The following is a 27,945-nucleotide window of genomic DNA, read 5'->3' as shown; positions in this document are numbered from 1 at the left end:
TGTGAGGAGGAATGGCACATCAAGCGGTCGGTGCTCACTGATGCCGTCCTGCAACTTCAGCGAGACACAATCACCGCCATCAACAACGTTGCAGATGAGCTACGGCAAACGCGCACTGTGATTAATAAAATAATAAGTTTACAATGAACATTGATTGTTGTCTTCCTTATATTACAAACGCATAACATCCTCACGGATTCTTGCGCCCTGTTGATACCCCTCCAGTCGGGCAGGGGGCCGAGGCTCATCATGCTGGGGACTCTACCACCTTTGCCGGTTGGAGTCTGCCTCCTGAAGTTTGGTAAAGTTGCGCTCTCCACGCTCCACGACTGAGCGCGCACGATTATAGTGCATTTCCTCTGCGCTCTGGTGGTTTAAAGACGAGGATAAGTGTAACAATTATACGATGGCTTAATGGCTGTATGTATGTGTGTTGATGATATATATAAATAAGGAGAATATCTAGTTATTCCTGCTGTGTTCTACAGGGATCTAATGGAAGGTATTTATATTGTATTACATGCATTTGGGCCGTCTCCTCCTCCTGCGGTGACAGCGCTGATTCAATATTTCAAAATGATTTTGATTTAAGATACAAGTCAGATTTTAAAAGAAGGTGTTAATATGAAAAAAAAACGATCACTCATTAAAAGCGTCAAAAACATTGCTGGAGTTCATCATGATAACGCAGATCTAACGTATGATATGGAGTGTAATTAAATGTGTGCGAGTCATCAAAAATATATAGTTCTTCTCAGGTTTACTGCTGGTTCCCTTCCAGTCTCCAGAATGTGCGTACCGGTACGCATGCCTCAGAGTTTGCTTACGGGTACGCACACTTTCCCCTCAAGTTTGGTTTTTATACATCACAACATTTGCGTGGAAAGTGGCGTACGCACGTTTCCAGCCCCGTTTTGTGCGTACGCAAGCTTTATAAATGAGGGCCCAGGTATTGATTTTAAACCATCTAGCAAAGAAAAAAGGCTGGAATTCAATAACATTTCAACAATGTTTATAGTTTTCATATTGAACTGGAGGAATTATGAATAACAAGTACTCTGATAATAACAGTAAAATACAAAACACAGCTTTGAAAATGTGCTTCTTAAGAGTCTCAGAACATATGAGGCATTCAGGTGTTCAACTGGCAGTTGGAAGAAAAGAGTCTGTCTTGATTCAAAGCTCTGTTCTCACTGTCAGCGTTCCTCTTTGAGAGCAGCCGTGTGAACTTATCTATCGGCTCTAGATCTCACCGACCTGACTGACGTTTATCACCTCCACTCTCTGATCCATCTGTCAGCTGTCAGTGAGTCTCCTCAGTTGTCACCATAGAAACGTCACTCACAGAAACTCCAGTTTGCACAGATTTGATTAAGTTCAGAGTTAACGTTTCACCCCGTTGCATTACTGGGTAATTTAGTGTTTGTGAGTAGCAACCAGTGAGATGATTTAGCCTCCAACCATCTGAACCAGTGTAGTGATGCTAACGCTGCAGCAGTAAAATGGAAACACTGTCTTTTTAGGAATACGTGAATATAAATAACTGAATATTTGGTGCATGTAAACACATCATTGAAAGCTTCATAGGTAAACTTCTCAAAGTAGTTGAATCTGACCTGAGAGTTTCCAGTCGACAGTGTGGACTCTCCAGGCCAGCAGACAGCAGCTTCACTCCTGAATCCTGCAGGTCGTTGGTACTCAGGTCCAGGTCTCTTAGACTGGAGGACTGGGAGCTGAGAACTGAGGACAGACCTTCACAGCTTCTCTCTGAGAGGTTACAGCCACTGAGTCTGAAGAGGAACCAGAAATTAGTGATGAAACAATTACAAACAACTGTTCATCACCTCAGGTTCTAACTGACATTATTATCATAATGAAGTTATTCACATATTCTTATTGTATGACAACGTAGTAACATTATGTGAGGTGTTTTATTTAGGAAACTAAAAGGTTCTATTTCCAAAGTCAAACCACCTTGGTTCTCTAAGGTTCTACTTGTGAGCCAATCAGCAGGTCAAATGCACACAGGAAGACCAATGGGGTTGTGCTTCTTCGTCATGTTGCTGTGGTTGCTCAGTGGCAGCAGCAACAAGGAGCAGAGGAAATGTCACGCCAACGCAACACTTAGAAAAAACCTCAAGATCAAGCCTTGTGAAAGACAGCAGGACAAACACCAGACTAGTTCAGTCTTGCTAATAAGTTTATTTTCATTGTTAGCTACCATGCTAGCCAGCTAACACTGGCTTTCTATGATTAGTATGGCAACATTAGGAATATATAGGAAGCTAGCATTATCTGGCTAGCATTAGCATATGAAGCTAGGGTTTGGCAGCTATTATTAGTTGCCAGGCTAATATTAGAAAGCTCTGTTCTCACTGTCAGCGTTCCTCTTTGAGAGCAGCCGTGTGAACTTATCTATCGGCTCTAGATCTCACCCACCTGACTGACGTTTATCACCTCCACTCTCTGATCCATCTGTCAGCTGTCAGTGAGTCTCCTTAGTTGTCACCATAGAAACGTCACTCACAGAAACTCCAGTTTGCACAGATTTGATTAAGTTCAGAGTTAACGTTTCACCCCGTTGCATTACTGGGTAATTTAGTGTTTGTGAGTAGCAACCAGTGAGATGATTTAGCCTCCAACCATCTGAACCAGTGTAGTGATGCTAACGCTGCAGCAGTAAAATGGAAACGCTCCGTCATCATTTCATAATTCTCAATGATCTATCAGTTATGGGTCTGGGTCCTGATAGGACGGGGTCTGGGTCTGGATCTGGGCCAAGCTCCACCTCTTAGTGACCCTTGCTATAGAGCCTTTTACAGTCATTGTCATCATAAATGTGTGTGCACATGTTGGTGTTAAAATGGTGTTTTGTCTCCGCCGTGCAGACGAGTTAGAAGCTTTAAACTTTGAATTAAAACTGTCAGCAGCATCAAAATGTCTGCTTGGTTCATGTTCAGTTGTCAGAGTTGATATTCCAATCAGGCATCAACCTCTGGTTCAGAGAAGTGAAGTCAAGCCTGAAGGTCCTTAAAGCTGCATTCTCTCTGCTGGCCACTAGGGGGTGTTTCCATGAATAATATGTCTTCATTGCATCTGCATAGCTTTGAGTCTGCATGTGGGTCCTCCCTGCTGCTTCAGCCACCGTGACAAGAATATTAGTTCATTTCATATAAAACTCAATAAACTCAACTGTATAGAAAGTGGTTCAAACTGGCTCCACCTTGACAGCAGAGACAGTCTGGTGTTGGAGTTCAGGCTCACATGTTCATGGAGTGACGTTCACAAACGTAGACTGACGTTTGCAACAGCATTTATAAACACCAGGTGGATTTATAAAACTATTAAAACATGGAACGGCAGGGAAAAGAGAAACAAGAGGTTTGGTTTTGTTCTTTTGCTGGCAAGTCGTTAGCAGCAGAAACAGTATTTCATCACCATGTTAACAGATTAGTAGCAAACGTGTCTTTTTAGGAATACGTGAATATAAATAACTGAATATTTGGTGCATGTAAACACATCATTGAAAGCTTCATAGGTAAACTTCTCAAAGTAGTTGAATCTGACCTGAGAGTTTCCAGTCGACAGTGTGGACTCTCCAGACCAGCAGACAGCAGCTTCACTCCTGAATCCTGCAGGTCGTTGGTACTCAGGTCCAGGTCTCTTAGACTGGAGGACTGGGAGCTGAGAACTGAGGACAGACCTTCACAGCTTCTCTCTGAGAGCTTACAGCCACTGAGTCTGAAGAGGAACCAGAAATTAGTGATGAAACAATTACAAACAACTGTTCATCCCCTCAGGTTCTAACTGACATTATTATCCTAATGAAGTTAATGATGTTTAACATGTTTGTTCATCAGGTTATTGTTGCAGCTGGGTGGCGTATTAGGCTCCATGGTGAGGTTAACGTCACACTGTGCCATCTCTTTATTTCTGTCTGAGTCTTCTTTCAAGACTCTCACTGACTCCGTTTCACCAATCAAACGCAGCCAGGCAGTCACATGACGGCACACAAACTCTCCACGCCGGTTATAGATAGAACTCTTTTAACGTGTTTTAATTCTAAATCCTTGTCATTCAGAGACAAATGTGCATAAATATGCAAGTGTATGTGCAATCATTTATGGAGGAGTCACAATATACCGCCCACTTTTTGAAATCCCCCGACTTTTACCGTCTAAAGTCAGTGAATCTGTCGATCCTATTTAAGTTTCACTTTCAGTTGTGAATCAGTTCCTTTCTGAATGTTTCTGATGTGAGATTCTGTTTGTAGCTGCTCATCACGCAGATTCTTGTGGGTCGAGTCATTCTTATGTCGACAAAACTCAGAGAAAAGTTACAATAAATGTCTTCAACATGACTATCCATCACTGTGTGTGTGTGTGTGTGTGTGTGTGTGTGTGTGTGTGTGTGTATGTGTGTGTGTGCGTGTGTGTGTGTGTGTGTGTGTGTGTATGTGTGTGTATCTGTGTGTGTGTGTGTGTGTATCTGTGTGTGTGTGTGTGTGTGTGTATCTGTGTGTGTGTGTGTGTGTGTGTGTGTGTAACTGTCTAAAACACAGCAGAAAGTAGGACTAGCTTGTGTTCATTTAACGTCATGTGACTCGTGAGTGGTGGCACGAGCCCTAGCAGTAGCGTACCTTCTGTTGGGGAGATGGGTCCGTGAACGCTGCGGCCATCAGACTTTCGTGTTGAAGTCGACACCCGGAAAACGGATAACGAGTCGTTTCCCGTTTTACGCTTCAAAATAAAAGAACGAAACACGGAAATGACTCGTATCCCGTTATTCGTTTTAAAATCGGAAAACGAGAAACGGAAAACGACTCGTTAACTGATATTAGATATTGTGTTCATGAATGGGATTCGGGGATGAAATAGTGCCATTTCTCATTCCAGATTTTGCCTTCACGTCTTTTTTATTGACCCGGAAGGCGCCGTGTTATGCAGCGTGAACACTTGATCTGCTCCGTAGACCGATTACAATGTCTTTATCTGAATATTCAGATTTTAGAACAGCCAGGAGGTCGAGCGGGAGGTCTTGTGGTGATCTAGCCCAGCATGAGTGACCACTCTGGTCTCCTGCGAGGCTTTTCAAAACGTGAGCGTCAGACGCTGTCGGAGCGTTTATGAACAGTGTTTTAGAGCTCCTCCTATAGGCTTTCAGGTAATCCGGACCATGCAGTCATACAGCCTCACACGAATGGGCCTTTTGTTCATTAATCACACATCTGGACACATCTGAACGGATAACATATACTTATTATACTAATAATGAATCATTATTAAATGCTCACATACGAGGTCAACGATAATGACAGGACTATGACTGCTACAGAGATCACAGCAACTTAAAGCTGTCTGTCTGGGCAGAAATCTTTCAGTCCCTGCTCAGAGCACCACCGGCTCCTCTCGGAAAAGCCTCGCAGGAGACCAGAGTGGTCACTCAGTGCTGGGCTCGATCACCACAAGACCTCCCACTCGACCTCCTGGCTGTTATAAAACACATGACATAACACGTCATTAACTGGTAGAGCTGCTGACTTCTTGTCTAAACGTAAAGGAATCTTTCCTGTAAGAAATGAAGCAAAGTGGAGAGCAGGTGAGGGGTTAGTCCTCCTTCCACCAGCGGAGAATGAGACTCCTTCATTATGTTTTGGTCAACGAGGTCAGAGAACAACATTTGTCTGTCTCTCTCTTCCAAACAGTCGGTGCTTTATTCTTCTTTGTAAATATCACAATGAACCCTGAATTCTGATGTTTCACCACCTGCGTTCAGCTCACTGCCACTTTCACTGATGTGGCGTTTGTCCACGGTGCTGCAGGACTAATGGCATCCAGGGCCCACTTTTTCAGAAGGAATCCCATTGGATTTAGGATTTCTGATTGGATTAAATATTGAAAATGGGTTTTTCAAAAGGAAAAACGGATTCTGAAATCAGATCACGTAATCCAACCTTGGTTTTGATCTGGATCAAACCTTCAGTCTGTGTTGTTCAGTTTAGTACAGTAATATAATGTAAACACAGCACACATTATTAGGCCACATTTGAATACAGTAAGGTAAAAAAAAATTATAATTCCACAAACAGAAGTCCTGAAATAACAAAAATAAATGCCGATATTTTTTGTGAATGTCATTTATCACAGTCAGAGATGAACCAATCAAAAGTAGTTCCTTATTGCAGAACAACAAATAGAAATGGGGTATTTTCTATTTTGTTGTTGAACTGGATATTTAGTCTTTTTATTTGATTGTTTCCTGATTTAAATCATATTGAAAATATCCACGACATGCTTTGTTTTTTATCAAATGAAACTATGAGACAATTTTACACTTCCGTTCAGGGGCGGTTTGTTTATTACACACTACCAACGGGGAAAAGGAGGGAACTTTTTTATAACCAATTCTATCACAGCAAGTCGTTATCAGTGAAGTTTGATCTGCCAGATATATCATATATCAATATATGTATATCTATATATGTATATGTATATCTATATATCTATATATATGTACAATGGAAAAGGTTGTTGGGGGACATGTCTGTAATACATTACAATAATACTTATAATATGTTTTAATCTCATTCTGTTGGTTAATAACATTAGCATTATGATGCCTTTTATAACTAGAAAATGCATTTCCTGCAGAAAATGCGTGGAAATGCTTTAATGCTGAAGCAAACCTGGAAAAAAAAGCTGAATATTTGAAGAAAATATTAAAAAAGCTGAATATTTGAAGAGAATATTAATAAAGCTGAATATATGCAAAAGTATAATTAAGCTGGATGCTCAACGGCACCTCGGCAGAGCTCAGGAGGTGAACTGGCACCTCTCCATTCTTGGTCCATACAGGGACTCGAACCGGCGACCCTACGGTTCCCAGTTGAGTTGTGTGGAGAGTGCCCTAATGATGTTATCACATGTGAGCAACAGTAAAACGTTCATCACAGTCAGGCTTGCTGGGGGCAGGCTTTGGTAGCTAAGCAACCAGGGCCAGATGGAGCCCACCAATCAGAGCAGAGCAATCAACCGCAGCTGGTCCTGTGACGTGTCTGTCCTGTCTGTCTGTCTGTCTGTCTGTCCTGTCTGTCTGTCTGTCTGTCAGGTGTGTGTGTGTGTGTCTGTCTGTCTGTCTTCTTTGAAAAACTACAACTCCCACTGGCTGCTCCTGTCGGCCAATCAGAGCGCACCTGCTGTCACTTCTGAGTGAGACAGAGAGAGATAGACAGACATTTTAAAGTTTAAATGGAGTTTCTAGGTGAAAGTATGCCTGAGCAGACGATGTTTGACAAAAAAAACTACAACTCCCACTGACTGCTCCTGTCTGCTGCTCCTGTCGGCCAATCAGAGCACACCTGCTGTCACTTCTCAAGATCAAAGCCACAGAGTGCCGTCACCATAGCAACGGCCCTCTACGCGCGTGTGTAACTGTCTAAAGCCTGGCTCACACCAAAACTCCTATGGCCAAAATGTTTGCACCGTTAGCGCCACAAGACTCTGCTGAAGACACTGATGACTTTGATTTGTTCCTAGTGTCAGAAATGTGGACGCTAGGGCGAGTTAGACATGGACCTGCTTTCAGGTTTCTGTGAAAATCTGCTTCTCAATTTGAATTGGAAGTCGACGTGGCCGCGCTTAGAGGTTGCTAGTTCAAATTCTGTAAATGTCACAGAGTTTTTGAGCACATTGTGAGAGACAGGACAAGTTTGTCTACAAAACTGGAAAATATCACGTGTGTAGAGTGTAAATTTGTGGCCGGGAGGAGTTTGGAAAGCACTCAATACACACCCATTATAAACTCTGATGAGATCTGAAAAAACATAAAACATAAACTGTGATTATAGAAAAACTGTAAAAGATATCAAAAAACTGAACAAGAGTTTTATAGTTCAAAGTCTTGATTGTTTAAAGTTTAAATGGAGTCTGTAGGTGGAAGTATGTGAAACTAGTCGGAGTTCAAAGAGGAGGATGTTAAAGAGGTTTTTAGGCTGATCTCCATAGGAATGCATTGAAAAAAAAATATGGAAAAGGCTGAATATATGAAAAAGTATGAAAGGCAGAAAAAAAGTTGAAGGTGAGCATAAAAGAGCTGAAAGAGCTGAACATTTTGATAGTTGAATGGTTTTTGTAGCTGAAAGTATGCAGAAGTTAGAGGCGACTGAAAAACGTACGGAAGAATAATAATATTAAAAATAAATAAATAAATAAAGATTAGGATAACATAGGTTGGAAATGCTTCAAAGCATTTCCACCAATAATATTTTATGCAGTGAGAATAGTAGATGACCAATTAGTCGAACTGCTCCACTGACCCAGTTGAAGAAGCTCGATAGCTCTGGGCTCGACTGGTTTTGCTGGCGTCCAGATGCTGACATCAAGGCAGCGGAGATAAGACACTCAAACCGGAAACGCAGTGATTTTCCTTCCCAATTAAACCGGAAAAATATTCATGAGTTGAAAAAAACCGAACCAATTTTAAAACACATTTACACGTCGCGTGACGTCAAATTGCCACCCGATCAGATTCTGACTTGTGGCCGCGCTACGAGGCGTTATTAGAAGATCGGGAGTGATTTTTGTCGATGTGTTTATCGGGGTATAAGAGGAAGACGGTGGTCTACCATGACCCCCTCCCCTTTTAGTACCTGCTTTTAAAAAAAGTCGTTTTCCCGCCGCGGAGAATGACGCTCCTGCCCCCGGATGAGGGCATCGCAGGTTCACATCCCGGCGAAGACATCTCATGTGTGTTTTTTGTTTTTGTTTTTTTGCCTGTATAATTGTCTTTAGATCAGAGAATTAGACCAACATTTTACCTTAACTATGATAAATATGTCATACAATTTCCCCAGAACCCAAATATAACAAAAACATGATAGATATAAAGATGTTATTATTAATAGCATGTTATAGATCCCAATGACAAAGGCATTGCTGCATGCAATTTACAGCCACATACATTCCTTTCAGGTGAGTTCATTAATAAGTTCATTAAATTGTTGAGATAAATGAGTTGGTCAATGTAGATGAATTTACTAGGCCTATCTAAAAGAGAGAGAGAGAGAGAGACAGAGAGACAGAGAGAGAGAGAGAGAGAGAGAGAGAGAGAGAGAGAGAGAGAGTTCCGGACAAAGACAGTAAATAGAAAAAAAGTAAATAGAAATGTGTCAGACTTTTAAAAAATGTAAGCGACACAAAGTATGTTCTCAATTAAGAACAATTAAAGACAAAGCTTGTTTGTGAATATGAAACTTACCTAATATGATAAAGGTATTACATCTGAAGTAGGTGATGACATCTTCCCTTCGACTGTGATTGTTTATTAGACACGACGTCATTCTTCCAGAATTAGCTTAAATATTCTTGTTCTGTCAAACAAAACGATGGGTTTCCAGATAACCATGTTTGTAGTTATTTATTTTTGTACTGTCCTTTAAAGGTTCCTGACATCAGTCTTTGTGTTTTTCCATCTCAACGCTCTTCTCTTCACTTGTGTGTGTTGTTGTTGTACTCAGTACTTGATTTTTAAATGCAGCCCACCTTCGTTTCTAGAAGGTGTGAGGACAGGAAAACCACAACACTGTCAAACGCCATCACAGAGGAAGAGGGCGGGTCTCACCGGAGCGTTCTCATCGACTCGTAGATCTCACGAGTGTTAAGGATGGACGAACCCTCGGTGCTGTGTCTGCTCCGTAAGTACCGCCGTGTCTTTGATGCAACGACATCTAATTCAACGATGCTCATCCTGTTTGACCATCCTGTTTCTATCCTGCATATAAACACCAGCCTGCTCTGTTGTTGTGTCCTTCCTCTTCAGTTCTGGCCTCGCTGCTGAGCTGCTCCACAGGCCGAGGTCAGGAAACGCTCAAAACATTGTTGATTGTCCACAAACCTGAAAATGATTCATCTCCACCCCCCGGGGGGCTGGAAGGGGGAATAAGTGCAAAGGGGACCTCAAGGGGAAATCAAAGATGGTGTCATTTCATAGACTGTAAACAAGATGTCGGGGTAGTCGTTGTCATCGTACGACGGCGTATATAAGGCTGACTGTAGAAAATAAAACAAAATAAATGGAGCTGAAAGAGGGGGGCAATATTCAGAGAAAAAAGTGGCAAATTGTCTGACAGTCTGGTCTGGTCTCTGGACTAATGTGAGCTACTATCTAGACTCTGGGGGACCACAGACAGTCTCTGGTTCCTCCACATAGTCTGGTCTGGTCTCTGGACTAATGTGAGCTACTATCTAGAGCTCTGGGGGACCACAGACAGTCTCTGGTTCCTCCACATGGTCTGGTCTGGTCTCTGGACTAATGTGAGCTAGACTCTGGGGGACCACAGACAGTCTCTGGTTCCTCCACATAGTCTGGTCTGGTCTCTGGACTAATGTGAGCTACTATCTAGACCTCTGGGGGACCACAGACAGTCTCTGGTTCCTCCACATGGTCTGGTCTGGTCTCTGGACTAATGTGAGCTACTATCTAGACTCTGGGGGACCACAGACAGTCTCTGGTTCCTCCACATGGTCTGGTCTGGTCTCTGGACTAATGTGAGCTACTATCTAGACTCTGGGGGACCACAGACAGTCTCTGGTTCCTCCACATAGTCTGGTCTGGTCTCTGGACTAATGTGAGCTACTATCTAGACCTCTGGGGGACCACAGACAGTCTCTGGTTCCTCCACATGGTCTGGTCTGGTCTCTGGACTAATGTGAGCTACTATCTAGACTCTGGGGGACCACAGACAGTCTCTGGTTCCTCACATAGTCTGGTCTGGTCTCTGGACTTATGTGGTCTGTGTTGAGGTGGACCGGTGATCCTGCAGAGTCCAGTCCTCCCTGTGATGGAGGGACATGAGGTCACTCTGTCCTGCAGGACAAACCCGACCTCCGACCTCCCAGCTGGTTTCTACAAGGATGGCTCCCTCATCGGGACTGAGCCTACAGGTCACATGACCATCCAGCATGTGTCCAGGTCTGACGAGGGCCTCTACACGTGTACCGTCGGTGACGGAGAGTCTCCACCCAGCTGGGTCACGGTCACAGGTGAGCAGGTCAAAGGTCATCTTTGAGTCCAGCAGTTCATTCATCCAGATATTCACCTGAAGAGGTGGGATTTCTGTCTGCAGGTAAACCTGCAACCGTGGCCCCGCCCTCTTCGTCAGCCCCGCCCTCTTCGTCGGCCCCGCCCCCTGACTCAGAACCCCTCCACCTCGTGTTCAGACTGGTCTGCCACCTGGTGGTGTTCTGTCCATACTGCATCTCCACTCTCCTCATGGTGTCTTTATATCGACAGAGAACCACAGGTATCAATCAATCAATCAATCAATCAATCAATCAATCAATCAATCAATCAATTAACCAATCAATTAATCAATCAATTAATCAATCAATTAATCAATACATTATGTAATGTTGACTGTTATTTGTCATGCTTACCCTTCTTTTAATATTGCTTATCAAACTCCTCTGACAGGAAATCGCCTTCCCGTCTCCGTGGCAACAGCGCCACCCAACGACGGCGAGCAGAGCTCGGCTGATGACTATGATGACGTCGTGGCGGTCAGCACCGAGCATCACTTCTGAGCTGCAGAGACAGAAGCTGTGTCCTAATTATAATACATTATATTTTATATATATATATATTATATTTTATATTATGACGGAGGATACGCTTCATGATGTATTTCAGGCTGAGAGAATTTATTCTGCTGCATCTCCCGCTTCTTATCCACTCATAGACGGCTGGCGGCGACCTTTGGTTCTGAAAAGTGAAGCCAAGGCTGAAGTGCCTCAAACTTGCATTCACTCTGCTCTCTACATCGCATCTTTGTCATTCTGAATATTTTCAATAAAGCTTTGTTTGTTTGTTTCAGTAGCGTTGCCTGATATCTCACCGTTCTCTAGAGATGAGACAACGTAAAGTTAACAGTCTCGTTAAAAGTGAAGCTAACGCTGAAGTGCCTTTGAACTTTCATTCTCTCTGCTGGCCAAACATCGATTCTGTCCAAGAAACGCCGACAGAAGCCGAGGACACGGAAACGTAGCACCAAACGTTAATGCTGAATGTTAACGAGAAATGATTACGATGAACTTCTACGTCTTCGTTGCCCTTAAAAAAAGATGTTTCAAAACCCAGTGAGACTGAATTATGAATACAATTTAAAAATAGAATAAAAGCTTGAATCCCTAATTATATGGATTTGTAATATCTTAGTTTTATGTAGATCAAAGACTTCAAGACTGTTAGGATCCAAACGATGATGGGTTAATACTGAATTCTTTGTTCGTTAAGCTACTATTGTTAATAAAGTTTGACATGCCTACACACTCACTAAAAAGCATTTTTACATTTTATAGGATTTAAATAATAATATTTGAATACAATCTATTTGACTCTAAAGGGTTTGGATTATATGATAATAGGTTAATTGGTGACTCTAAATGTCCCGTAGGTGTGAATGTGAGCGTGAATGGTTGTTTGTCTCTACATGTTAGCCCTGTGATAGACTGGTGACCTGTCCAGGGTGAACCGGCTCCAGCCCCCCCCGCGATAAGCGGTAGAAAATGGATGGATGGGTTGGGAATAATTGTGTTGTTCCTGATTCTACCACTAGGGGTCACCCTAGTCATTTATGATGTCTCAGTACTGTGCAGGATTAAGGAACTAACTAATGGAATATAATACATAGTGATGAATATTATATTCCATTTCTGAAATGCTACACAAAGTTAACAAATTAAAAGCAATTACTAAATTATTAGTTAAACTATTCAGACGGACCAGGTTCACTTTTATTTTCTTACTTTATTGACAAAATAAAATAACAGAAAAGCACTAAAACAACACATGTACAAATAAATCAAAACAAAGCAAACAAGTTCAGAAATGATGCTCGGTGGTGATGTCATCGTACGGTTCCTCATCATCCTCGCCGGGTGGAGGCGTCGCCATGGAAACGTGCCGCTTCCTTCCTGCCCGAGTGAATTTGATCAAATTGAAGCACGTTGTGATGTCAGACATTGACCGATTGATTTATTCAAATAACTACTATGGTTGCTATGACAACTAAAAGATTGGCCTGCTGATGATGTTGATTTATTCTACTCCCATTATTTCTTATTTCTCCGCTGCAGACTCATCAGAAGGTCGGTGTTACCTGCGGGCCTGTGGCGATACATTCTCACCAAGAGGACGGTGGAGATGCAGTACGGGCAGAAGACCACCAGGTGGCACATCACTCTCACCACAGACATGGAGGAGTGGGCCACGCTACGAAGTTCTAGAAAAATTAAAAAACACACCTGGTCAGGTGAATATATACATATATATATATATATATATATATATATATATATATATATACATATACTGTATATATACTGTATATATATATATCACTATATATCACTATATATATAGAGCCAGAGGAGTCGCCCCCTGATGGCTAGCAGAGAGAATGCAAGCTTAAGGCACTTCGGTATTTGGCTTCACTTCGCAGAACCGGAGGTTTACGCCAAGTTCGGCTCCTAACCTCTGCTTTTTGGTGCTTTTTTTGGTACGATAAGGAAGGTAACTTTTTCATTCATTACGTTGAGAGGAATTTGATTTGATGGTTGTAAAGATTAGCTCTCGACCTTCTCCAGCTCCGATCGATGGATGTCATGATATTATTGCTTGAAAGTGGTTTAAACAGTCGCCGAACGCTCCGATATTCATGAAGGAATTACAAACGTAGCTGCTGACTCAGCACTTCCTCACCTGTGACAAACAGCCAGCTGGGTGGAGATTCGCCGCCGCCACCGACGGTACACGTGTAGAGGCCTTCGTCAGACTTGGAAACCTGGTGGATGGTCATGTGACCTGTAGGCTCAGCACTGACCAAGGAGCCATCTTTATAGAAATCAGCTGGGAGGCTGGAGGACCTGTTAGTCTTACAGGCCAGCTTGACCTCATGACCCTCCATCACAGGGAGGACTGGAGTCTGCAGGATCACCGGCGTACCTGGAGACACGTGGAAGTGTGTATGAAGGAGAAATATAATGCAATTAAAAAAATAATTCCAAAACATCCATCTTTGAAGAGTCCAGAAAAGAGGAAGGATCATGTAAATCTCTAGTTGCTCCTACTGTGCACTGTGATGTTGATGGAGTTGCTCCGCTGCCTCGCCGGAGACTCACACCAGTAGATGGCGTTGTCTGTCTGCTTGGCCGACCCGAGTTGGCAGCCAGCGGAGGTCGGTGTCCCCCATCCCGCCCCACAGGCGGACATCTTGGTCCTGGCTGTGAGGTCGCGGGTGGGGGTCATTGACCGGATGACCTTCCACCCGCGAAAGCTGGCGTTACCGCTGCAACTCAGAGACATGTTAAGCTAACTAGCGCACAGCCGGCTCATTAGCTTGGTAATTCCACCATGCCTAAGTGCTACAGTGGCAGAAAATGAGCTGACTCAATCCCCTCCGTTCTGGAGAGGGACGAGCTAGCTAGCTAGCTCACTAACTAGCCAGATATCAGTTAGCCAGTTTCCATTTCTATGACTTTGACATTGTCCTCTTGACTGATGTCGACCTGGTTGTGTCCCCCCCCCCCCCCCCCTCGGAGGCAACCACGAGGCTCAGAAACAACATGGCGGCTCCCCACGTCCTCCATGAAAGCGGAGCGGGGCGAGGCGACATGCGGCCGGCCGGCGGGCGGCTGACGGGGGTGGAGGAGCTGCGGGGTGGACCGCTGCGGGCCGCTGCGGTCCGAATCTGTTAGTTCTAAAAAGAAGGGAGCGAGACTTAAATAGGACCACGCCTAGACCAGCCCCCAAGCCGCGTCCCACGCCGCGCCCACACCCCCAACCTGGTCCACCCCAACCCCCATACAGTGATGGCCGACCCTGGCTTCACCTGGATCCTGGTGGCGTTTTACCGCCACCTGCTGGTGGAAAGCAGAGTTTCAGTTAAAAAAAGTTTTTTTTACATTTATAATTCAATTTATTTTCAATGCATCTCAGTTCATGAACCTTGATTAAACACGTAATAATAATAATAATTATAAAAATATATATATTATAAAATAAAAACGTTTTATAAAGTGCTTTTCCGGGTGCTCAAAGAAGCCTTACAACAAAAAACTAAATCAAACAAAACAAAAAACAACAGAACAAAGCAGAGGGGTATTCCATCAAACTCGCTAAACTCAAAGCCGGGCTAATTTCGATAAACCTCGCTACCTTTAGCGAGAGTTGCGTTCCATCAACGTGACTTGAGGCACTCTCCGCTAAGTAACCATGGGAATTTATCCGACCAAACTAGCCTGCTCCGGGGCAGGCTAACCATCAGGCTTACTTTAGCGGGGGTTTCAGAGAAGTCCGTCTGTCGGAAACAACTGTACCAGCAGAAGGTTCCGCCAAGACTAGTCCTCGTGATTTCATCACGTGAAAGACCAAAAATTACAGAAATTACATATATGAAGTACAAACAGACTATATTTTCATCAAGCGTCTAAAAATACACGCTTGTGTAACCCTGGTTAGAATTACAACACTCAGAAATACCAGTTTCCTTGAATACATCATAGGTTTCCTGTATTGTAGTTGTTTTTCGTCCGATAGTAGAATTTCCGAGCTTACCTGAACGCATCACCTGCAGGCCTCGGTGTGTGTGAGAAGGTGAGGGACAGAGAAAAAGAGGAAAAAAGAAAGGAGAAACCTCATGCAGCCGCAGAGCAAAGCGTCCCCGTTCGGCGGCCAAAAGTGATGATATTTCGTGGAAGTTGTGATAAAACTGTCGTTAGGAAGTGAGTGTGAAGAGAAACTTACCTGGTGGAAGTGAAACCGATCTCGGGAGCGACTCGGACGAGTGTTTCCACGGACTTTTCTGAACTATTTTGGCTGGTTTTTTTGAGGGACGAGTTCTTCTGTTCAACTGTGATCCACACCACCGCCGTTGCCGCGTGGAGGCTCTTGGTTCATCGGGACCAGTGTGGCGCCAGTGTGGTAGGACAGGACTCAGTCCTGAGGAGGAACACATTATATTTGCACTTTCTTTTCTGAGATCTCAGTATTTTAGATTTTTTCCTATTTTTTTTTATACATTTTTTTGCTAAAAAACAAACTGACAAAGGAACTTAAAGAACTGTTTTCTCCTTGGAGGACCCTGAAAGACAATAAATAAACTGAAACAAACAGTGGAAAACAAGGAATAAAAAGGACAATTCAAGCCATTAAAGGGGAAAGAGACATTTTATTTTATTTTATCTTTATTATTTTCTATACCGGTACTTACCTGGTCAGCTCATTCTATTTCATTCTGCGAATTTAATTTATGTGAAAGCGAACTGCATTTCGTTTAATGTGTGCAAGGCTGAACAATTTAAGTTGAGAAACAAAACTGAATACTTGAATCTAAACATTTATACCATATTTTGTGTTGTGTGTTATGTGGGTTGGAGATCAATTGCTCTCATGCTTCAGTGCTACTGCCAGTCTCCTTATCCGAACCTAGTTGATCAGACAGAACCCGAGAAGACTAAGAAGAAGGTTACACTTGCAATTAAAAAATATGAATAAATCGTTTATTTTGTTTAAGACCGACTGGCCATATCATTATCTAAAGCCCCCAGTTGGGTGAGTGGTGATGCTCCTGCCCCCGAACGTGGGCATCCCAGGTTCACATCCCGGCGATGACATCGCGTGTTTTTTTTGCCTGTATAATTGTCTTTAGATCAGAGAATTAGACCAACATTTTACCTTAACTATGATAAATATGTCATACAATTCCCCCAGAACCCAAATATAATAATAGAACCCAAACATGATAGGCATAAATATGTTATTATTAATAGCATGTTATAGATCCCAATGACAAAGGCATTGCTGCATGCAATTTACAGCCTCATACATTCCTTTCAGGTGAGTTCATTAATAGGTTCATTGAATGTATTCATTAAATTGTTGAGATAAATGAGTTGGTCAATGTAGATGAATTTACTAGGCCTATCTAAAAGAGAGAGAGAGAGAGAGAGACACAGAGAGAGACAGAGAGAGAGAGAGAGAGAGAGAGGTCCGGACAAAGAAAGAAGTTTCTCAAACTTCCATAGTCAGGAATTGAACCGTGGCCGGCTGCATGCAAAGCCGGCACGTTACCTCTACACTATCCTCACGTCCGTGAAGTTGTTGTCAGTATTATATTAGAACATGTTACTCTTAAAGGTACTTCTGTATTTAATCGCTCGGCACTTCTTGCCCAAGCAGCCTCGTGATTTTTATTGATCACTACAGTATTCCCTTTTTGGGTCGAGGCTCGTGATTATACCTGCCCATGTGGGCTGGGCTCTCCAGAGGGCATAGAAGTCGGCCCTCTGCATAGCCTCTCTCTCTCTCAGCTGGCTCCAGACCCTTGATTGTTCCTTCCTTTGTTTGGTTTGTGGCACTATACAGCACACATCTCACCATATTGTCCACACATCCACACACTGCTGACATGACTGACTCCTTTTCTTACCTACACACCACATTCATTTCTAAATAAGTTCATTTACTTTAGTCAAATAAAAGTACCTTTTTGGTGCTTTATCTGTGTGTCGCCTCCCTCCTTGTTGCCACCTTAGAGCCAGGTGGTAACAATACCCAGACACGTTCACATGCATCGTGCAGCCGTCTTCCTCAGCTGGTCTGTGTATCTCCCAACATCACCCAAGAGCAAGCGTTATAAAGCGTTGATGAATGGAAAATCACAGCTGCAGCATCATCATAGTTTATAATTCCTTAGTGGATTTAGCAGGAGCATCTTCTCCAACAATGAAGAAACAGTTTAATATGTTTTTTTTATTTGTAATATGTTAAATACATGATGTTTTCTATTCTAACCTGTGTGTGCTCTGTGTTTCATGTTGATGGTTTTCACTGGACAGCAACTAGTTGCTCCAGTCACTAATGCATGTTCCTCAACACGACAAGGTTCAGTCTAAAGACAAAGCCATCCCGATATACTCCATTCATTTAAGTACATTTACACAAGCATTAATACATTTACAACAAGTACAAGGAGGAATGAACCTGACGGATTACAAACTGCTATGTTTTCATTCACATCTTTGCATCGACTCTGAATGTAATCACACCGCTTTGTGTTTGTTGTGAACAGTTTCAGAGACACAGAGACACTGATCCAGACCAGACTGCAAACCCAGGATAAAGAGGTTCAGTGAATGTGGTGTTGAAGGTGTGGAGGTGGATCAGTTTGTTAGAGGAGACTCTGTAGAAGGTCAAAGTGCCAGCAGGACAGTCCAAGTACACTGCTACCACACCAGAGGAGGAGGAGGAGGAGGAGGAGGAGGAGGAGGAGGAGGAGATGTCTGTTCGTTTGCTTTTGTGATAGACAAAGTAACGATCATGACAACAACTCAGACTCCAGGACTGATCATTACTTCCAAACACAGAGTCGTCTCCTCTCCTCTTGATTCCTCTGTAACTCACTGATATATAAACCCATCCTCTCCACTGGACCTCCCAGTAACAGCGACCAGTCAGACCGTCTCTACACAGCAGCTGAGGCTGTGAGACAAATCTGTCTGGATGATCTGGATATGACTGGTCGTCGTCCACATGTGTCACCTTCCTGTTGTTGTCGTCCAGTTTGAGGTCTCTGCTGACTGTGTTTGTGTCCAGTTCCAGTTCACAGACATCTGATGGAGAGAACAAACACAATGCAGCTAAAGGTTATTGTTGGAGACAGTTGGGTGTTTTTGGTTTGTGTTTTAAAGCTTAATAAATATACTTTGGGTATTAGTATATGACATCACAAGGGGGCGGTACCTTGATGGTGATGATGGTCACGTCATACATCTCATTGATAAATAGGACACCGGTGTGTAGTGGTGTGTGTTTTGTTGGATCACAGAGAAAAACACAGTGTTGGGGAACTAACAGGAGCAGATTCAGTTATTAATAGATCATTATTAATATCAATACTCAGTCTCAATATTAAGGAGTTTGTACTCAAATGCCAATAATTAATAACTATTAGAATATGAGTACAAACAGTTGAAGGATTAGTGAATTCTTCACAGAGAAGAGGTTGATATCATTCATTCTTATACAACATTAATAAACACAGCAGTATGTTCATAAGGGGTTTATTAACAATGAACAAAGAAACATACACTAAGTCCAAGTGGCCTATCTAACTAAATACTATACAAGTGTGTGTGTGTGTGTGTGTGTGTGTGTGTGTGTGTGTGGGTGTGTGGGTGTCGACCAGTCAGCCATGTGGAGTGGGGGTGTTCTTTGTGGGAGGCCGTGTGGTCCTGCCTGGAGAACAGGTTTCTATATATGTGTATAATTAGTGTAATATATGTAGAGCCGTTAGGAAAGTTGGATTAGTGAGAACGAACCTGTCTGTTCTGGATCACTGACGATCAACAGACTAAACAAAAACACCACAAAATGACATCGTTGGTCCTAAAAATATCACAGTTTGGCCTTAAATTACTAAAGATTGAAACCAGACCAACCTGTGGTCTGGTCTCTGGACTAATGTGAGCTACTATCTAGACCTCTGGGGGACCACAGACAGTCTCTGGTACCTCCACATAGTCTGGTCTGGTCTCTGGACTAATGTGAGCTACTATCTAGACCTCTGGGGGACCACAGACAGTCTCTGGTTCCTCCACATAGTCTGGTCTGGTCTCTGGACTTATGTGAGCTACTATCTAGACCTCTGGGGGACCACAGACAGTCTCTGGTACCTCCACATAGTCTGGTCTGGTCTCTGGACTAATGTGAGCTACTATCTAGACCTCTGGGGGACCACAGACAGTCTCTGGTACCTCCACATAGTCTGGTCTGGTCTCTGGACTAATGTGAGCTACTATCTAGACCTCTGGGGGACCACAGACAGTCTCTGGTTCCTCCACATAGTCTGGTCTGGTCTCTGGACTAATGTGAGCTACTATCTAGACCTCTGGGGGACAACAGACAGTCTCTGGTTCCTCCACATAGTCTGGTCTGGTCTCTGGACTAATGTGGTCTACTATCTAGACCTCTGGGGACCACAGACAGTCTCTGGTTCCTCCACATAGTCTGGTCTCTGGACTAATGTGAGCTACTATCTAGACCTCTGGGGACCACAGACAGTCTCTGGTTCCTCCACACAGTCTGGTCTGGTCTCTGGACTAATGTGGTCTACTATCTAGACCTCTAGGGGACCACAGACAGTCTCTGGTTCCTCCACACAGTCTGGTCTGGTCTCTGGACTAATGTGAGCTACTATCTAGACCTCTAGGGGACCACAGACAGTCTCTGGTTCCTCCACATAGTCTGGTCTGGTCTCTGGACTAATGTGAGTTACTATCTAGACCTCTGGGGGACCACAGACAGTCTCTGGTTCCTCCACATAGTCTGGTCTGGTCTCTGGACTAATGTGAGCTACTATCTAGACCTCTAGGGGACCACAGACCCAGGAGACAACATCTGGGTCCTCCATTTAGGATTCAGGGACGTCAGGACGACAGGAGGACCATCTCAACGCTGAGACGCTTTAGAGACACAGAGTCTCAGGAACTTCTCTCTTCACTTCAAATATTTAAACTCACACAAACACCACAACAACGGGAATGTTGGGTATTCGCCTCCGTTGCCGTCCGGCAGGAATTGGCGTCCGTTTGCGTCTCTGCGTTGACTTTGTGTGTAATTGAAGGTGAAAATGTGGCGTTTGGTGTGAACACAACACGACATCTTTACAGCCACCAAGAAACAAACGCTACGTCCTGATTAGAATCGGATTTCAGTCATGAACACGTTCAAATCTGGAGCAGCTGAGTTACTGAAGACATACTCACACTTCATCAGACCAGGTCTCAGTCTCTGCTGTCCCCCATGGTCCACCCTGCAGGAAGACATGCAAACACCAGTAAACATGAAGCCCAGCTCCTCAGTCAGAGACTGTTGTCCATCTGTCCTCACCTGAGAGTCCAGTCTGATGTCTGTCCATCTGTCCTCACCTGAGTGTCCAGTCTGATGTCTGTCCATCTGTCCTCACCTGAGAGTGTCCAGTCTGATGTCTGTCCACCTGTCCTCACCTGAGAGTCCAGTCTGATGTCTGTCCATCTGTCCTCACCTGAGTGTCCAGTCTGATGTCTGTCCATCTGTCCTCACCTGAGAGAGTCCAGTCTCCAGTGTGGACCCTCCAGTCCAGCAGACAGCAGCTTGACTCCTGAGTCTCCTGGATGATTGTAGCTCAGGTCCAGCTGTCTCAGATAGGAGGGGTTGGAGTCCAGAGCTGAGGCCAGAGAAGAACAGCCGTCCTCTGTGATGAGACAACCTGACAGACTGAAGACACACACTACTGTCACTTCTGGGGACTTTACATAGACTTATGTCCATTTGTCCACTTTTTAAAATGAGAAGAAGTGATATTTGTCTTTTGTTGTGTTGATGTTGTTCTGGGTGGGATAAGCGTGGCTGAGTGATGGACAGAGATGGACAGAGGAGGACGTTAAAAGAAAGACAAGAGACGAGCTGAAATGATTGAGAGAGAAATTGAAGCGTTAGAACTCAACTCAACTTTATTTATATAGCACTTTAAAACAACCGTAGTTGAAAACAGAGTGCTGTACAGAGACATAACACAATGAAAACACTCAAATAAATAAAACAGACAGTAAAACAGGTGTTTCATTGTTTTTAAAAGCAATTAGAAACAATAAAACAATAAATCAAAGCAGGGCCATAAACACACTAAAACAGGAGTAAAGTCTCATGTGGAGTTGAAAGCCAGGGAGTAAAAATGGGTTTTAAGACTGGTTTTAAAAATGGACAGTGAGGAGGCTTGTCTAATGTGCAATGGTAGCTCGTTCCAGAGTTTTGGGGCAGCAGTGGAGAAAGCTCTGTCCCCTCTGAGCTTCCTTTTGGACCTCGGTACCTCCAGGAGCAGCAGGTCAGCTGACCTGAGGCACCGAGCAGGAGGGTAGGGTTGAAGGAGCTCAGAGAGGTAAGGGGGGGCGAGACCATTTAAAGACTTAAAAACAAATAAAAGAATCTTAAAATGGACTCTAAAATGCACAGGCAGCCAGTGGAGGGAGGCCAGGACTGGAGTTATGTGCTCCCTCTTACGCGCTCCAGTTAGGAGGCGAGCGGCTGCATTTTGCACCAGCTGGAGACGTGCGAGGGAGGACTGGCTGGCTCCACAATAAAGTGCATTACAGTAATCCAGCCCAGATGTTATGAAGGCCTGGATTACTGTCTCAAAGTGCTTTTGTGCAACGAAAGGCTTCACCTTTGCCAGCTGCCTGATCTGAAAGAAGCTGGACTTCAATACTGAACTAATTTGCCGATCCAATTTAAAATCACTGTCCATTTAAAAACCCAAGCTTGTGACTGTTGGCTTTCCATAGTCTGTCAAAGGGCCCAAGTCAATGGGCGAGGGTTCACGAGAGCTGCTGGGGCCAAACCATCACTTCTGTTTTATTTTGGTTCAAATTTAAACAGTTCAAGGCCTTCCAGGCTTTGATGTCTTGGAGACATGACAGAAGGGGTGTGAGGGAGAAACCATTTGTTAGAAAGAGAAGAACAACAGTAGAAACAGTCTATGTGGTCTGTCTTCAGACCTGGTGTGCCAACAAAGATCTGGTCTTGATTTTAAACCATCGAGCAAAGAAAAAAGGCTGGAATTCAATAACATTTCAACAATGTTATAGTTTTCATATTGAACTGGAGGAATTATGAAGAACAAGTACTCTGATAATAACAGTAAAATACAAAACACAGCTTTGAAAATGTGCTTCTTAAGTCTCAGAACATATGAGGCATTCAGGTGTTCAACTGGAAGAAAAGAGTCTGTCTTGATTCAAAGCTCTCACTGCATGAAAAGTGGGATTTTCGTCAGTTAGCGGCCCTGTAAATTGCCGTGGAAGTTCAGGTTTACGACTGCAAACGGCAATTTGCAGGAAACACGAAAACTGACGTAAATTGCCGGGAATTGACGTGGGCCTTGCTTGGCAGTTGTCCCCCCATGACCCCCCTCCCCGTAATCCTAGGGGAGGCTTTAACATGTAAATGAAAATGCTGTGAGCTATACAAATGCAAATCAGGGTAGCAGGGGGAGTTTTCCCCCAGGCGACATTTTTCTGAAAGGTGTTAACTTCATTTCATCTTCATTCAAAGATACACAAAACAATTTGCTTCAACAATTACTTTTAATCAGGCTTTGCCACAAAGGTAAAATGTACATTCATGCAAACAACATCACAGTCTCCTAGAGCTCAACCACTGTGCATAGTGGTATGACTACAGTGACCCTTTCTGTGCTTAAATGCACAGTGGATGTGTTAACCACACATCTCCCAGCAATGCGCTCAACAGGCAGAAATGATGCTGGGTATGACGTGTCTGTTCCCTGCAAGCTCCAAACTTCTATTGGCTTTCCATAAAAATGTCTGTCCGGATGGGGATGAAGCCAGGAAACTTGCGCAATAACATGTTTAAATGCAGTACCTTTTGACACAACATTAACAACTATAAACTGCTTTATAATGGCTGGTCGTAGTTCTGCTAGAGGGTCAAGGATGGGTTCATAGATCATAGATCTCGGCTGTGTTCGAAATGCCATACTAACGTCCTACTCGTACTTAATTGTGACGTAAATTTGAGTACGTAGTGCGTTCACATACAATAGCGGACCTTGCTAAATCTACTCAACTTCCCAAAATGCATAAGAAAATGTGGTTTAAATGTTATAATTCTTATATCCAGGACTGCTGGAGACTCTCAGGATGTCCCAGGACTGCTGGAGACTCTCAGGATGATTGCGGTAAGAATATGTTCGGTGACTGCTAGCTAAGCTAAAATTAGCAAAGCAAGCCCAAGCTAAAAGTAGCTTAAAAGCTAATAGTCCAAGCTAAAGCAGCATAGTAGCCTTGTAAAAGAACAAGAGAGAGGAACCAGTGTTACGTTAAGTTCCTTTGTTAAGTGTATGTTGTTGGTCTTTTACAGGAAGCAGTACGCCGTCTTCACAACTCGGAGACGAATTGTAGGCGCTACGAACCGGAGCAAGGGTACGATTTAAAGAATATGCTTTCATTCTGCTGTATAAGGAAATAGATGCGTTAACCGTAGATACCGATCTTAACTGTTCATTTTGTTTTCACAGACGAACCTCGCCTCATAACGAAGCTGTGACCTCTTACTTGCTCGGAGCTTTGTCCGCAAGTCCGGATTTCTAAGACGCTGATAGTGACGCCATTGTGTGTAAGTAACTTTTACTGTTTTCTTCTTCCTTGTTTTAATTTTACTGTGACTTAAGTTTTCTTATTCATACCACTCATTGAATTGTTTTCCAGCTGCCTGTAAGACATACTATGAAACGGTACGCAGGAGCTTCAGACACACACAGCCTGATCTCGCATCGCAGGCGGAAGCTGTGAAGACGTCAGCTCGGAGTCGTTCCAGGAGAAAGAGGGTAAGACTTATTAGATCCGTTTTTGGTCAATGTGACCAAACCTACCTAAACCTATTTTCCAGGTGCATTAATAGATGTGTTGTGTCCATGCGCAGTGCATCGCGCAGTACTGATTGTCTTTATTGATTGTTTTACAGCTGCTGGAAGCGAGACGGAGTGTGCTTGCTGGCGATGAGGCGGGCCGTTGGAAGTGCGCCACCACAGACATGATGTCTGATGAGGAGGACGGCGTCGTTGGCGGGGTGTCTGGATGGATTGTGCGACCTCCATCCTCTCGTAGCCAGGAGCTCACCGAGCTCTGTGCGACTCTACAGTCGCGATTAGAGAAGACTCCCAAGTACAGGGCCACGCACCGCAGGCGGCTGTAAAATTGACCAAATTCGGACAGACTGTCGACGGGTTAATTTGTTTGTTGTGTGGGCAAATGTGTACAGTTGTGTGTTGTGTTGTCAATAAAGCTATTTCTTTGAATACTTCCTCCTGGCAATTTTTCCTTTCCTCAATAAATTCATTCATATTTATATTTATAAATATATAAATAAATAAAAATAAATATATGTGTGTATATATATGTATAAATATACATATATATATATATATATATATATATATATATATATATATATAGTGATAGATCTGCTAACCAATCACTAGTGATTATTCTTGTTTAAAAGACCCAGTGTGACCAATGGTGACAGATCTGCCAACGTGGGTTGGCTTTATATTTATAATGACCAGATCTGCCAACCAATCACGAGCGATTATACTTGTTTAAAACTAGTGGTTTCATCCAATCCTGAGTGAGGATATTCAAGCCATCTCTGGCCAGGCGCGGTTTCGCTGCTATTCATATGCTAATTAGAGCCTTCGCTGTGGTTCGTTTTCGACAATTTTCGGCACAGACGAATGCGGCGTTCGCAGCCTGTAAACTGTCGTTAACTCCCGAAAATTAGGGAGATTTCCGGGCGTTTACAGGGACAAAAATCCGACTTTTCATGCAGTGTCTGTTCTCACTGTCAGCGTTCCTCTTTGAGAGCAGCCGTGTGAACTTATCTATCGGCTCTAGATCTCACCCACCTGACTGACGTTTATCACCTCCACTCTCTGATCCATCTGTCAGCTGTCAGTGAGTCTCCTCAGTTGTCACCATAGAAACGTCACTCACAGAAACTCCAGTTTGCACAGATTTGATTAAGTTCAGAGTTAACGTTTCACCCCGTTGCATTACTGGGTAATTTAGTGTTTGTGAGTAGCAACCAGTGAGATGATTTAGCCTCCAACCATCTGAACCAGTGTAGTGATGCTAACGCTGCAGCAGTAAAATGGAAACGCTCCGTCATCATTTCATAATTCTCAATGATCCATCAGTTATGGGTCTGGGTCCAGATAGGACGGGGTCTGGGTCTGGATCTGGGCCAAGCTCCACCTCTTAGTGACCCTTGCTATAGAGCCTTTTACAGTCATTGTCATCATAAATGTGTGTGCACATGTTGGTGTTAAAATGGTGTTTTGTCTCCGCCGTGCAGACGAGTTAGAAGCTTTAAACTTTGAATTAAAACTGTCAGCAGCATCAAAATGTCTGCTTGGTTCATGTTCAGTTGTCAGAGTTGATATTCCAATCAGGCATCAACCTCTGGTTCAGAGAAGTGAAGTCAAGCCTGAAGGTCCTTAAAGCTGCATTCTCTCTGCTGGCCACTAGGGGGTGTTTTCATGAATAATATGTCTTCATTGCATCTGCATAGCTTTGAGTCTGCATGTGGGTCCTCCCTGCTGCTTCAGCCACCGTGACAAGAATATTAGTTCATTTCATATAAAACTCAATAAACTCAACTGTATAGAAAGTGGTTCAAACTGGCTCCACCTTGACAGCAGAGACAGTCTGGTGTTGGAGTTCAGGCTCACATGTTCATGGAGTGACGTTCACAAACGTAGACTGACGTTTGCAACAGCATTTATAAACACCAGGTGGATTTATAAAACTATTAAAACATGGAACGGCAGGGAAAAGAGAAACAAGAGGTTTGGTTTTGTTCTTTTGCTGGCAAGTCGTTAGCAGCAGAAACAGTATTTCATCACCATGGTAACAGATTAGTAGCAAACGTGTCTTTTTAGGAATACGTGAATATAAATAACTGAATATTTGGTGCATGTAAACACATCATTGAAAGCTTCATAGGTAAACTTCTCAAAGTAGTTGAATCTGACCTGAGAGTTTCCAGTCGACAGTGTGGACTCTCCAGGCCAGCAGACAGCAGCTTCACTCCTGAATCCTGCAGGTCGTTGGTACTCAGGTCCAGGTCTCTTAGACTGGAGGACTGGGAGCTGAGAACTGAGGACAGACCTTCACAGCTTCTCTCTGAGAGGTTACAGCCACTGAGTCTGAAGAGGAACCAGAAATTAGTGATGAAACAATTACAAACAACTGTTCATCCCCTCAGGTTCTAACTGACATTATTATCCTAATGAAGTTAAATGATGTTTAACATGTTTGTTCATCAGGTTATTGTTGCAGCTGGGTGGCGTATTAGGCTCCATGGTGAGGTTAACGTCACACTGTGCCATCTGTTTATTTCTGTCTGAGTCTTCTTTCAAGACTCTCACTGACTCCGTTTCACCAATCAAACGCAGCCAGGCAGTCACATGACGGCACACAAACTCTCCACGCCCGGTTATAGAACTCTTTTAACGTGTTTTAATTCTAAATCCTTGTCATTCAGAGACAAATGTGCATAAATATGCAAGTGTATGTGCAATCATTTATGGAGGAGTCACAATATACCGCCCACTTTTGGAAATCCCGGTGAAACAGACAGAGAGGAGAGACGCTGGATGAAGCGGTGAGCTGTGTTGTTTCTTTTCTTTCAGCTGAGGTAACAAACGCTTCATGTTAGAGAAAGCATTGGTTTTTATGTAACTGGGGGGGTTAGCTGCCCTTCCAACGTCTATGCCTCCTGGGAGTCTCTCAGATCACCAGGTGCGGGGCCACAATAATCAGAATTTACTCAGAAGTTACTCAGTACTCGAGTAGTTTTTTCACTAAATACTTTCTTACCTTTACTCTTCAGTAACTATTTGGAACTACTTTTTACTTCTTTACCTTTTGCAGTTGGAAAACCAATCAAATGGTTCAGAATGCAGATAGAACCTTGTAATTCCAAGATGGTTTGTTGTTTTCTGAATGAAGAACTATATTTACAGAGCTTTGCTGGAGGCTTGGACCACCGGCAGCAGCCTCAGAAGAGCCTCCTCTGAAGCAGAGTATTCCTTCAGGTCAAACACGTCCAGATGTTTCTCTGATGACAGTAAGATGAAGACCAGAGCTGACCACTGACCAGGAGACAGTTTATTGGAGGAGAGACGTCCTGAAGTCAGATACTGTTGGATCTCCTCCACCAGAGAACGATCATTCAGTTCATTCAGACAGTGGAACAGATTGATGCTTCTCTCTGGAGACAGATCCTCATCAACCTTCTCCTTGATGTACTGGACTGTTCCCTGATTGGTCTGTG

At 43.5% G+C, this 27,945-nt stretch overlaps 3 protein-coding genes across 7 annotated transcripts in view; 1 reads left to right on the top strand and 2 right to left on the bottom strand.

Moving 5' to 3' along the window:
* LOC311008804 (uncharacterized protein) overlaps positions 1–27,945 on the bottom strand; it is a 248,110-nt gene that overhangs the window by 106,322 nt on the left and 113,843 nt on the right. The gene's annotated exons all lie outside the window — the stretch shown is intronic.
* LOC311008840 (tyrosine-protein kinase receptor TYRO3-like) lies at positions 9,560–11,984 on the top strand. The gene is made up of 5 exons (XM_084002761.1): positions 9,560–9,691; positions 9,817–9,852; positions 10,800–11,039; positions 11,123–11,299; positions 11,470–11,984. Exons 1-5 carry the CDS (start codon positions 9,661–9,663, stop codon positions 11,577–11,579), a joined length of 594 nt encoding a protein of 197 aa, XP_083858887.1. The 5' UTR covers positions 9,560–9,660; the 3' UTR covers positions 11,580–11,984.
* Positions 12,877–14,350, bottom strand: LOC311009026 (sialoadhesin-like; the record flags this gene model as incomplete). Its single annotated transcript, XM_084003002.1, has 4 exons — positions 14,124–14,350; positions 13,756–13,998; positions 13,154–13,276; positions 12,877–12,968 (listed from the first exon to the last, which is right to left on the bottom strand). Exons 1-4 carry the CDS (start codon positions 14,299–14,301, stop codon positions 12,877–12,879), a joined length of 636 nt encoding a protein of 211 aa, XP_083859128.1. The 5' UTR covers positions 14,302–14,350.

Source organism: Eutrigla gurnardus, assembly GCF_963514095.1.
Source record: "Eutrigla gurnardus genome assembly, chromosome: 23".
In the NCBI taxonomy this organism is placed as follows: domain Eukaryota; kingdom Metazoa; phylum Chordata; class Actinopteri; order Perciformes; family Triglidae; genus Eutrigla; species Eutrigla gurnardus.
This window is presented reverse-complemented; position numbering and strand designations above follow the sequence as displayed.